The 12,816-nt window shown below is 50.3% G+C and overlaps 1 protein-coding gene across 4 annotated transcripts in view; it reads left to right on the top strand.

Annotated features, from left to right (window-relative positions):
* Nucleotides 1–4,566: 4,566 nt before the first annotated feature.
* CCDC9B (coiled-coil domain containing 9B) overlaps nt 4,567–12,816 on the top strand; it is a 54,869-nt gene continuing 46,619 nt past the window's right edge. The window contains exons 1-2 of one of the 4 annotated variants that reach the window (XM_013099168.5): nt 4,567–4,731; nt 9,953–10,006. In XM_013099168.5, coding sequence (XP_012954622.4) covers nt 4,657–4,731; nt 9,953–10,006 — 129 coding nt within the window. In that variant the 5' untranslated portion in view covers nt 4,567–4,656. Of the gene's footprint in view, nt 4,732–9,721; nt 10,007–12,816 lie in introns of those variants that run through there. The other 3 variants (XM_072038657.1, XM_072038656.1, XM_021272211.4) reach the window with 3 other exon arrangements.

Below are 12,816 nucleotides of genomic sequence, written 5' to 3'. Positions count from 1 at the left end.
AAGTTTAGCACTGAGATACCTGTGTCTCTGGAGTATCAGTGGCTGCTTTTAGGTTTTTGTGTGCTTACTGAGGTGGTAAAAGAAGGAAAGGAGATCTGGCCTTGAGAATGCAATGAATTGGGGAAACTTCCTTTTCAACCCTAAGAATAAATAAAGGTGTGGGGCCATTTATCTGGAAGGGGTTGAGCCCTCAGGTAAGCACTGGAACATTGCCAGTCACCCTCTCTACATCCTGTGCACAACCCAGAAATGGGAGTTTTGTCCCATTGCTATCAGTCCTGATTTGCAGCACGTACACGGTCTGCTAAGTGTAGAAAGGATGCTGAGTGCAGTATGTGACCCCTATTGCTAAGACAGCCTTTGGTTCTCTCAGCTCAGAGAGAGAAGCAGCAAGGTAGATGCAGACTCTCTAGAGACCATGAAGGAGAATATGAGGAACTTATGGTGTTTTTGAAATAACTCCAGCAGAACCAGAAGACCTGAACACTCAGGTGAGAGTTGCACCCCTCTTGGTAAGAAGATGTGGGAGGGAGCAGGACATGTCTAAGACTCACCCTCCCACCATCCATCCTGACAGAGAAGGGAGCATGTCACAATTTTTCTGCTGTATCTGTTGCATCTCTGCACACCTTGCTTTTCTCATATTGTATTTGCTCCCGGCTTGATGAAGGTAAATTGTTGCTTAAAGGGAAGTATCGCAGGTCAGTGGGCCTCAGACATTAAATTTTCTTTTCAGAAGGACGGATCGATAATAAATATAGCAAGGGGAACACTGGGAGGCACCATTTGCTGACAATACCTTGGGCCTCCAAGCTGTGCAGTGACACAGCTTTGTGCAAAAAGGGGATTTTGATTGATGCTGAGTAACACCCAGGTGAGAGACGAGCACATTTTTGCTGTCTGTGGAACTGGACGCTATGATTCGAAAACACAGAAAGAGGAACAGCTCCAAGATTTCAGAATACTGATTTTTCGAAGCAGGAGATTGACTGCAGTCAGCTGGTCACATGAAAAAAAAGTCTGTTTTCCTGAACTGACATTTCTGGAATTGGTAAAAATAGAAATCTTATTTTAAGAAAATCTCCAACTATCTGTAGTATCGTTAGAGACTTAAGCCCCCTGCTTTGCCTACAGCCCTTCTGCATCAGCAGATGAAAGTGCATTCAAAATATCTTCACAAAGCCATGTCTGAAGCCAGCAGCATGCTTTTCCCCAACACACACATCTCTGGCATCTCTTACCTGACCTGGAGGCCCCTTCTGCCTGGAGCTCCCTGCTTCATTAGCAGTGTTGCTCACAAGAGGTAACAAGCACTGCCAGTTCCCGTGGTTTTGTGGCTGATACGACTTGTGTTATCACTGCTCGGCAAACACAGACGAGGTATCAGTTACCAGGAGACTCTCAGCCTTGCTAATCTAATTTTTCAATAAGGAAAATTTGGCTGAGAGCTCCAGGGAGTATTTAACTGTCTGCCCTCCTGTTCCAGCTCTGTAAAGAGGAGACCATATTGCTCTTTCTGTTGTGGCAAGGCATATTTAAGGGGTTCCTGCTCTCCCCTTCCTCATTTGGGTTTGTTAAGGCAGTGCGAACAGATTTATGAGCAAGAGAAATTCTCAGCCTGTATGACTCTGTCCATGCCAAGAAAAAGAAATCAGATGAATCAGCAAATCAGACCAGTGGTATTGGCTAGGAAGTTTTAACATGGGAAGGGCTTTTTATTTCATTTTTTATCTTGGTGAATCTAAGCTTTGTTGCAGTGCCTGCAAAATATGAATATTTCAGTCTTGCTAAGGATGTGCTTAAATTCCACCGATAAGTGATGTTATGCTGTGAGTCTGTAGTAAAAGCCCTTTTCTCTCTGATGTTTGACAACCACAATGCATTCAGCCCAACAGCAATGGCACCTCCTTTAACCTCCTTGGGTACCCCTTATCACCCTATGGTCAGAGACTCACCAGCTGCCCCAACATGGCAGCAATGGACTATAAACTTGACTTTTTCCTCTTGCTTTAAAGCCCTTTGTGCTGCTCTCACATGTAACCCTTACTTTGGCATCATCCCAGCCATCTAAACCCACTTCTTGGTGATGTTGTAGGAGATTCATCCCTCCCAGCTCCACCTCCCTCCCCAGTATTGTTGGACTTGAAGGGCTAAAGCTAAACCTTTGGTTGCTGTCTCAGCCCAGATCATGGCCTGGAGACCACAGCAGGCTGAGTTATTTGCTCTTTGCCTCTACTGGGCCAGCTTCTTGGTGCCATTCTGGTCCTCCAACCCAAATCCTAGCTGTAACCCCAAGCCTTCACACTCCCCGTACAAATTGCTGGTGAACCCTCCCTCTTCAGTTTGCCTTCTTGCTCTAGAAACCCCATGGACCTTGCCGTAACCCTTGATAAATCACTCTCTTCAGTCCTTGTGGCCAATGCACAACTCTAACATTACCTTTGTGCCATGGTTAACGCTGGGCCAGTGAGCACTGATGGCCTTGAATCTCCATGTAGAGGAGTGCACCCTTCACTCAGGATGACTGTTCTGAGGTAAAAGTTTGGGTTTTGTCAGGTTAGTTAGGAAAGAAGAGAGACGAGGGGTCAAGGTGTAGGCAGATGATGGGGTTGGTGTTGGTGAGTCTTCTGGCTGGCTCTGGGACTATGGGGGGCCATGCTGGCTCCTGCACAGCCTCCAGGGGTGGTTTCCTAGCAGGATGGTTTCCCTAAAACCCGTTTGGTGGCTCTGGCAGGTTTCTGGCCTGCTGTGAAGGTGATGATCAAAGCTGCAGTTGGGATTAGGAGCAGGTATAATGAAGGACAGAAGAGCTACTCTGAGGCACATCCTTAATCCTGGCAGTTTAAGGTAGCACCAGCGAGACTTTCCTCTCTGCCAGAAGGATCTCATCCTGTCTACGCAGGGCTGGCACATCCCAATGAAGGATGGATCCATCCCATCCTCATGGGGCTGAGCTGCCAGCCCTGTTCCCGATCACTGCTGTAAATATTGATCAGAGCTGAGCCACGTTAACTTTCCTCCCGTAAGCTACTTAGTGCTGCTGGCAGCAGTAATTTCCTTAGTCCTCTGAGCCTTCATCGGTATAACATGGACGGCAGCCAACATCAGCCCAGACCCACCGTGTGCCCAGGGCCATCACAACCAGGGAACTAACCATGATCCCAACCTTCATCCTGCATTCAGCTGTGAATTTGCCCCTTTTGACTTCACAGTAACAGCTCTAACCCTAATCAGACCACAAGTAGTGGCTTTATGGCTGGATCTAGCATGATTCCAGCTGGTCTGGCTCCTGCATGGTCCCCTGTGGTGGGAAGGAAGATCAAGCTAGCAGACCTGGCTGTAAACTGCTGATCCCTGCCCGTGCCAGCCTCATCCCCACAGGACCAGTAGGATTCAGCAAGAACCAAGCTCTTCTGTCCAGATGGCACCAGTGCTAGGGATTCAGGGTCATCCAGGGAACCACCAGTTGACATTTGGAGAGGAAATTGGCCAGAATTAACAAATTCCTTCTCAAAAGACTGAAGAAAATGCAATATCCCAGGAAGAAAGGAAATGGATCTTTTTTCTTTTTACAAACACAATTCTAAGCCCCCTTATTTTAGCCAACCCTAGTCCTGAGTGCTTGGGCTGTGGTGTGTCCCCAGCCCTGCTCCATCATGCTGTAGGGACAGTGTCAGAAGGACCACAAGAATGACCAGGCTCCCAAACAAGGTCCTCCTTGCTCATCCAGGGGCCAGAAATGGATGGTCAGAGAAAAGTAAGTACAGGGCCAGCACGTATGATGGTTCCCCAGGTATTTTGCAGGGGGTTCTCTGAGTGTGGTATGATGTGTCCAGTTAGCAAACCTCCACAGAGCTGCGTTCCAAATATCTGTGTGGTCTCATTTCGGGCCTGGGAAAACCTTCTGCCTACATGTGTCCCTCAGCAAGGTGTTCCACAGGTATGAAAAAAAGCTTTGGTGGTTTTGAATTTGGCTCCTGCTACCTTCATCTGATGGTCCTGATGTCTTTAATGGATACAAACAGTGAGAGGGGCATGTGGGGGGCATCATGGGTGCAGGCAAGCCATACTTCACTGCCAAGTCACACATACAGACACTAGAGATGGAAAGGCTGGGGGGCAGAAACAAAAAAGCATCTATCCAAAATGGCAGGAATCTTTTTCTTTTTTTTTTCCTTTTTCCAGAAAGAAAGCCAAGGCTGAGGCCCTTCAGCTTGTGCAAGGGGAGAATCAAGGCCAACAAGGTTCAAATTCTGACCATAGCTGGGAGAAGGACTAATGTCTCCAGCTGGGTTTTAATTTGCCCTCTTGGATCATGATTTCCATCCTTCTGCAGCATGGGTTATTTGCATTTTTCAGAGTTTTGTGACACTTGAGTGCAGTACTTGGACAGCCAGACATAGAACAGCAAGTGTATGCAAGTGCTTCAAGTACCTCCACCCTTTCTCTCCACCCTAGGATTAATTATTGTTGAACTGGTCCTTTAATATTTAATTGTCACCTTGGCTTCCCTTTTCATCTCCTCCCTTCACAGGTGTCTTTGTGCCTCTTTCAGGTTGGTCCTTGCACTTTCTCTGGGCTCGTTCTCCAAATCAGCTCCACACCTTAACCCTGCGCAAGAAAAGCCCGTCTCTCTGCTAAGCCCAGCCTGAACCCATGCAGCATCAGTGTGATGTGATGTCGCTGGAGTCCACGAAGAGTCTTCAGTCCAGTTTAGATGCCGGAATTAAGGTTGGTCTCTAGAGTTTGCTTTTGAGTTCTGCTGGTAAAGGGAAGTGAAATGGTTTGTTAGGTTTTAATTGAGCTTTGTTGGGATGGGAGCCGAATTTGCAACTTCTTTCTTGCTGCATTAGATTGGAAGTGGGTCCTGTTGCTGCTGTTGTAGCCCCAAAATCCTGTGTCAAATAAATTGGATACTTTATAGCTCACAAGGTGCACACGGCCATGCCAAGCTGGCTCTTGGCTTGCTCATTAGCACCTTGCACACCACAAGCTACAGGCCACTGGGTTGACCATGCCCTCCTCCTAGATCTGGGCCGAAGCCATGTGCAGAAATGGGGAACCACCCTTGGCCCCTGCTGATGACAGCTTTCACCCTGGGCGAGCCAGTCGCTGTCTGCAGCTCTCCATGCCTTCCCCATGGACTGTATTTTCATAAAAGATGAAAAGAACCTGCTTGACTGGCTGTCCTGGCCATTTTCCACATCCTGGCACCCTTCCCAAGGCTGGATTTTGTGTCCTACATCTGGAGGCTGGGGTAGCGAATGGGGTCAGCAAACCTGCTTTTGGCCCTGCTGTACATGTCTGGAAGTGGGAAGAGGGCAGATCCTCTTGGTCTTTGTTCAGCTTACAACTACTTCAGAGGCCCCACAGCAGAATGACAAGTTTTTCAGGAGTGGAAAATGTCAAGTGAGGTTGTGAGATCGTGAGTTATTCAAGGTGGCATTAAACACGGGTAGGCACAAAACTTACCCACAGGTTATGTGGCAACAACCTGTAGGCTGGGGCGATGTGCAGGGAGGGGAAAAAGAGGGGACAAACTCATCCTCCAGTGGGAGCAGAGTTGCTTTGCACATTTTGACAGGTTTCTGTGGTATGGCTGCTATGGCTATGTGAAAACTGCTCTTACATCCTTTAACTAGCTTCAGTAGTTTTCAGTTTCATTGTATATTGATGTATTTCAAAATGAATGTCCTGGCAGTCCTTTGATCCCTGTGAGTCTCTCCAAATAAAGCCTGTTTAAAGTTTCTGGCTCATCCCGCCTCCCAGTCTAGGGAATATGCTGACCTTTCTTCTGTCTGGCTTGAGGAAACGCCTCAGACTCCTTTTTATCCTGCAGTTGCAGCTGGCCAAAGGACCAGAGAAGAGGCGAAAGGAAAGCAGACAGGCAAAGGAGGAGTTTGCTTATTGCAGGGAAGTTTGCTCTGTGGCTGATACAAGAGATGCCTCCAGGCTGCCATCAACCTCTTCTTTAGTAATCTGCGTGTTCCCATGCCTCCCTGCATCCGACAGGCCCGGAGAGGGGCTGCTAGTTCTGCTGAGGAGGAGCACCTCCGAAACTGGGCCATGCAGCTTATCTGCAGTCCCAATACACGATATAAGAGCAGCCTCCCAGAGAAGCCAGGAATTAAATGCCTTCTACGGTTGGCTTTTTGGCAGCAGGCTGCCAAGCACAGCTAACTGCTTCTCCCAGCAGTTACCGAGTGCCATCTGTTGACTAAATGGTGGTCGTGCAAAAAATGGAAGAGAGACAAGGTGAAGATGGGCGCAGTGCCCTTGGGAGAAACATCAGCATGGGACTGAGTGGCTTTGGAGGAGTTTCAAGGAGCAGAAAAGAAAAAGGAAGTAGGGTTTAAAGCCAAGGTCATTTCTACTGGTGGCAGGTCTGATAAAGGGATGCCAGGAATACTTCTTGGGCAGTCAGGTTCAGGTTTAGTGAGGAATCAGATTCTTTCCTCAGCGTTTGTGTAAGGCAGAGAGATGGAGAAGAGACAAACAGACTTGCTGTCAAAATGTGGAGCAATACAGTCTGCAAGCTGCTGAATGCTGTCCTGGAGCAGGGTGATTGTGGGCTGCTGCCAGAGATGGTTCTTTGTGCTGAAACAGGTCAGGGAGAAACTGCAGCACACAGCTAGATAAAGGGATTATTTCACACCCGTGAGCACAAAATGGACAGGTCTTTGCTCTGATATCCTTCATTTGCCCCAGAAAATCTCTAGCAAACTTTGTCCAGAGTGGGGACCATGGCCTCCGAGTGGGCAGCTGGAGGCTCTGCTTATGGGAGGTCAGCCAAGCCCACATCGCACATCCATGGCAAAAATTTCCTCACGTCCTCTTGGTTCCTCCAGCTTTCGGGCTTTTCTGAAAGCAAACTTCTGTCCACCACAGGGACTGCTCCCTCAGGGGGTGCCGATAGTTAGCAACAGCTGATACATTCCCCCTGCCACAAAGAGGAAAGTACAGAGCCAACCTGGGGTACCTGCTCGGGGTACGCCCCATGGCTTCTGTGTCGAGCAGGCCTCAGAGTGCCACAAGCCAGCCCGCAGAGGACAGAGCACGATAAACAACTCAGAAACAGGCCATCCTGCTTATTAAAGGTCTTCTGGCTATTTTAGAACAATAAAGGGATTACCTTGGGGGTGGTGGACAAATTCCTGTGTGAGTAATTAAGCTGTTTTCTCCGAATGTCATACTGTCACACACGGATGTAACACACATGCGCTGTCTGAAGTACTCTGTCAAGTTGATATATGCTGGGAAATAGCTGCTGCCAACTGCCTGAGAGAGCAGTACTGATGTGCTTCAGCCACCAAGGTGAGGGTGCTTGTGTTAACAGGTTTTGGTGTGTCCTGAGGTCCTGCAGGACCACCAAAATGTCTTGTACCCAGCACATCCCTCTCACTGGAACAGCAGACTGGGACCATCTCTGGCTCCTCTCCTTTGACCTCTGGGTTTCAGTGCTCCCCAGGGCTGGAGTGGTGGTCCTGAAGACCACCCTTATCCTGATGTAGGCACAGATCCCATGGGAAGGCAGCACTGGACCCAGCTATAACACCCACATAAGAGCAGGGTTTTTGACAGTTCAGAGAAAGCCCTCAAGGTGAGGGCAGCTCTGGAGTTATTGCAGCCCTTCCTGGCCATGACACCGTGTATAAGCAAACATATGTGCATGCATATAACCCCACAAATCTCAGCATATTTATAAGGTCCTGCTTTCTATCCTGTGAGAGTACCAAGAGCACCAACAGGTCCCCAAACCGGCCTGTTCTGCCCCACTGCTGAAGCTGCAGATGCTGCTCCCTTAACTGGCCCCTTTTGCCCTTGGGTTTCTGTGTCCACAGCATTAAAACATCTTCTCATCTGTCTCAGATGACGATGCAGAAGTGGATGCTTTTCATTTATGCCACTCAGACAGGGTGAAGGACAGCTGAGAAACATCAGCTGTCTGTGTTGAGGGCAGCGGACGCTGCCCTGGAGGAAACTGCAGCTCGCCAGAGTCATTAGCAAAGGCAAGGGTATTTTGGGACACTCTGTGCCTGCTCATGGCACTGCTCACCACTGGAAGAGCCTGGCTGCACCATCCATGAGAGCAGGGACCTGGGATGCCGTGGCTGTGAAATCTGTAGGAACTGCTTGTGAGCGCTCAGCTCAAGCTTTGACAGCTTGGGCATGAAGAGCACCGCTAGCTAATGAGATCCAGGGGTAGCACAACAGACCCCACTGCGCGTGGCATTTACCCTGCACTGTGCATACAACCTGGCCTCAATATTTGGGATAATCGAGTGGGTCTTTGTGTTAATCTGGAGTTGGTTGTTGGTGTGTGCAGATTCCTTGAGCTCAGAAACATGTCCACCGTACCAGCAGGATATGGCACTGGCAATGGAGAAGAGTGTTTCCATGAGCATTGCCTCCTTGAGTCAGCCCAGCATCATCTTCCAGGGCTGACCCTGTCCCTCTGGCCCCCAGCCCAACTAAAAATGTGCTCCACCCTCACAAGGGACTATACTCCCCTGGAAACCCAAGGCAGCAGCATCCTTCCAGTTCCCTCTGGCTCAGGTGGGTTCCCAGGGCGAGGAAGGGCTTTGCATGGCTCCACACCTGCACAGGCTTCTCCATCACAAACCTCTTGCTGGGCACTTGGGCTCTAGCAAGGCTCTTGTGTCTTTCTCCCAAGCTTCCATCCACAGGAGAGTCTTCATTTACTTCCTCAAGCCTGCATCCAGAGGCATTGCCTGGGAAATGGCTTCAAGTCCCTTTCATCATTGGAGAAGCTACTAATTAATATGGGTCAGTCTTTCCCTCGAAGCACTTTAGCTAAGCCATGCTTTCCCCTCCTTTAGTAGCCCTGATCTCCAGTAGTTAGAGTTAAGTGCAGAGGAGGGGCCGGGTTCAAAGTTCTTCAAAGTCTTTTGAAAGCTTCCTTTTAACCATGTCAGATCTGGGGTTGAGCTTTCTGGATTTTGTGAGTGGTTGACCTGCTCAGAAGCATTAGAGGGGATAGGTACCTGCAGCAGAGGAACTCCTTTTTTAATGCTACGACATGCAAACAAAGCAGGATTCTCATGAAGTTTGGGGTGGGGGAAAGTCCTTGGGCAATAAAATATCCCCCTGTGTGCTTCCAGCTCCTGTTCATCTCTTGTAGGGTCTAGGTCTCTCGGAGGGTGAAGGAAAAGGCACCTGTCTGCCACGAGGGTGGGAATAGCACATAGGATGGGACAGGGTGCTGAGATAAGGGCTTGAGTGCGGCAACCCAAGACAAAGAAGATAAACACTGCCTGTTTCAGAAAACCCCTCTGTGACTCTTATGGGGTCCTTTTGGCAGTTTCAGTGGGGGCTTACTGAGGGACCCTCTCCCTTAGCTGTGCTTTTTGCCACTCACAGTGCCAAGCTGACAGCATACAGCCCACAGCATTGCTTCTCCCCCCTCCCTGAACGAAAGGTGCCTTTTTAACGCAGGGAAATAATTCCCAGAGAATAATGAAAATAAAGAGAAAAAGGCAAGTCTGGCACTTGTTTTCCCGTGAAGGCTCATGCACATACTCGCACTGACAAGACATTCAGGACCCCAGTTATTTTCACAATTCCCCGCCAGGCGTGCAGCTAGCCATGCATAACAAATAATACGACCCCATGAATGGCCACGAAGCGAAGTCAAGCTGTTTGCCTGATCCATTTTTCATTGTTCGCTAGCTTTCTCCACTTTGAACAAGGGCTTGTGGCATCAGGAAGTTAAAAGGAGTCAGGAGGGGGGAAAAGGGGGAGTGTTTCTTTTAAAAAGAGAGTGAGATCGGAGAGGAGGACACAGGCACTCAAAACCCTGTCTGCGCTTGGTATATTAGGCAGCCAGTGCTCTTGGCTGGGAGCCCAGGCGAGGCTTTTGTAATCAAAACATGATCTTGTATGCTGTGCAACCAGTGCTGAGAAAGGCCGTCTGATGGCTCTCCTCTTTTAGCTCTGCGCTGGAATCCGCCGGGCTTTGCTGCCGACGTCCGACATGCACCGAGCTGTGAGTGCTGCCTTTGGGGTCCCGGGGGGGCGCGGGGCAGCGGGGGCTCTCGCCTAAAAAGACCATGAAACGACTAGCGCTCGGGGTGGCCTTTTGGTGCTTGTGGCTTTGTTGTTTTTTATTTATTTTTTATTTTTTTTATTCCTTGCCTACAGAGAGTAAACGAACCCTGCTGCGTCATGGAGGAGGGGGGGAATGTTGTGGGGGGGGAGGATTTTGGGTGCCGGGGCTCGCATGTCGCAGGTTGCAGTGGCAGGCTCAGGACAATGTGCTCCCGGGTGGGTGGGAGACTGGAACAGGGAGCACCCAGGCAGGGAGGGCTGGATGTCGCCCATCCCGGCAAGGGTTTCAGCCGCGGCTGTCAAGGGCAGAGAATATCTCTTAAAAAGAGCAGATGCGTTTGCTCGTGCAGAAGAGGGTTAGCTCGAGCCCCCGCTCCTCTCTTCCCGTCCCTCCCCCCAGCCTCCTGTCCCTCGCTCTTTCCCACCCGTGCTGCCTCCGAGGGCTCTCACTGGAGAGGCAGATGGTCGGAGAGGTATGCAGGAAAACGCTGCATGCAGACACAGCCCCGAGCAAGACACCCCTCAGCCCCCAATGAGCCGCACCGTGCGCGTGTGTGTGCCACCGGGGTGCAGGGGCACGGCAGAGCGAGATGTCAGCATGTAATTGAAGTGCGAAGGCACTTGCTCTCCATTTCTCCTTCCGTGACATTTTACTGGGGATAGAAGCAGGCCTCCCTTTCTGCAGCTCTGCCTCACTATCGAGAAGGAACCAGGCTCAGCTGCTTTCTGATTCAAAGCCATCGCGCGGTCGTTCTGCCAAAGCCATTTATAACTCGCCCATCGCCGTGCCATACGGGCACCTGGCTTCCCCGGAAGAGCTTTATTCTGGGAAGGGCACAGCGTGGCCACTTCTCATCCCAAGCACCAGCTTCAGCAGGGGCTGGGGTGGCAGCTTCGTTCCTGCGGTGAGAGGTGGACACATCCACCCGGCCGCTGGCCGGCTCGGCGCGGTGGCTGGCCAGCAAATGCTGACTTGGCTGCCTTGCACAATGGGTGAGCCCCTGCGAGCCGCTGCGTGGGCTCAAAACGCTGCTCGGCGCCTCTGTGCCCCGTGGGATGCTTGGTGGCCCCGGGGGCTGCGAGGAAGGGGCATCCGCAGCTCCCCAGCACTCGGTGGAACATCACGCAGAAGTACCCGAATGGCTTCGTTAATAATGTGGAGGTGAAGTGGTGAATACCAGTGAAACTTTCCTCTGAGTGATTTGTTTCCAGCTGGATATAGAAAGACCCCCTTCCCCCCACAGTAGCTGTGTGGCGACGCAAAATGCTGACAAACGTGCAGGGAGGCAGAATGACCTGGCAGGACTTCTCCATCTTTTGCCTGCTAACACAGAAGAGCGCGAGTACAGTCTCTGCAGGAATTTCTGAATTCTGCCCGAGCGGGCGGCTCCGTCGGTCTTTGTTCAAAGCGATTTGAAGATGAAAGGGGTGTGTTTGAGGGCATGCACCGCTTTGATCCCACCCTCAAGCAGCCAACACCCCAGCACCCGGCAAACGCCAAACCTGCCAATTTAGAGCTCACAGAATAGCTTCTGTTCAGGTAAACACTGAATTCAGCTTTAATCAGGCTTGTAAAATGGCCACGAAAGTGTATCCACCCACGTATACAATCGACTCGCCTGTCACATACCTGGATGATGGATGGCGATGGGAAAGTGCCTTTCATTCTCTGTAGACCTTGACAAAATCCCATTGTCCACCAGAAGAACATGGGGGAGTGGTTTAAATGTCCCGATTGTTCCACCTGAACGTGAATGTGTTCCTGTGTCCTGGCAGAGCTGCCCTCGGCAAGGGCTGCTACATCAGCACCGATGAAATGCCTCTCTGTGGGGATACGACTGAAGATGTGCTTGTGCAAACTGGTTTCCCTGCCCTTATCCTCTCTGCTCTCTGACAACATCCACATCCAGCCCACCTCCTGCTCTGTGATGGTATCACGCTGTCGACCTCTCTCCAAAGAACATTTTGGGGGGGTGATTTCTGCCCCCTCCATCACCCTACTCTTTGCAGTGATGGTCCAGATCAAGCACAGATCTGCTTGATCAGAGCTGAAATGTCATTAGCTCTGTTTTGTTTTTTTCATGTAGAGCCCTTGAAAGGAATACCTTGCATTGCAGGGATGTGCAGTGATTCAGCAGCTGGAGATCCCTTCCTTTGAAAGCGAGCGTTGGCCATGTACAACAGCAGATGATTTGCAGCCCTGGTTCCCAGGAGCCCCGTGACACTGTTGGAAGAGCAGCGATGCTAACCCCTGGCTGAATTCCCATGTGCTATCTAAAGTTATTTTCCGCATTAGCATGGCCCAGGTTCTGCAACAGTACAGGACAAAACCACAGCACGGCCACTACCAAAGGGCTGGTGGATCAAACGTGCCCCTCTTCTTACTTCTGTCCATCTCCTGGGTAGCCAAAAACCTTGTAACATTAAGACAATAATTCCTCCAGCTCATCCAAAATCCTGCTCTCTCAAACAGGCAGGATATTCCTGGGCATTTCCCATCCTGGTAAAATGCTAACAACTCCACTGAGAGACACAAAAAATCAAGGGTCAGGTTCACAGCGCCTAAATCCAGCCGCATTTGATGTACAGGCACACTGCAAGCACAGCTTCAGGAGGCTGGAGCCCTGTAAGTCGCTGGATGAGGTGCATAAACCTAGCTGGGAACATGGAGCAGAGTCAAAGGCTTTCCTCCCCTGGGCTACAGCTTTGTGGTTTTACTCTTTCCTTTCAAGCCTTGTGCTTCTCACT

Source organism: Anas platyrhynchos, chromosome 5, assembly GCF_047663525.1.
Source record: "Anas platyrhynchos isolate ZD024472 breed Pekin duck chromosome 5, IASCAAS_PekinDuck_T2T, whole genome shotgun sequence".
Lineage (NCBI taxonomy): Eukaryota > Metazoa > Chordata > Aves > Anseriformes > Anatidae > Anas > Anas platyrhynchos.
This window is presented reverse-complemented; position numbering and strand designations above follow the sequence as displayed.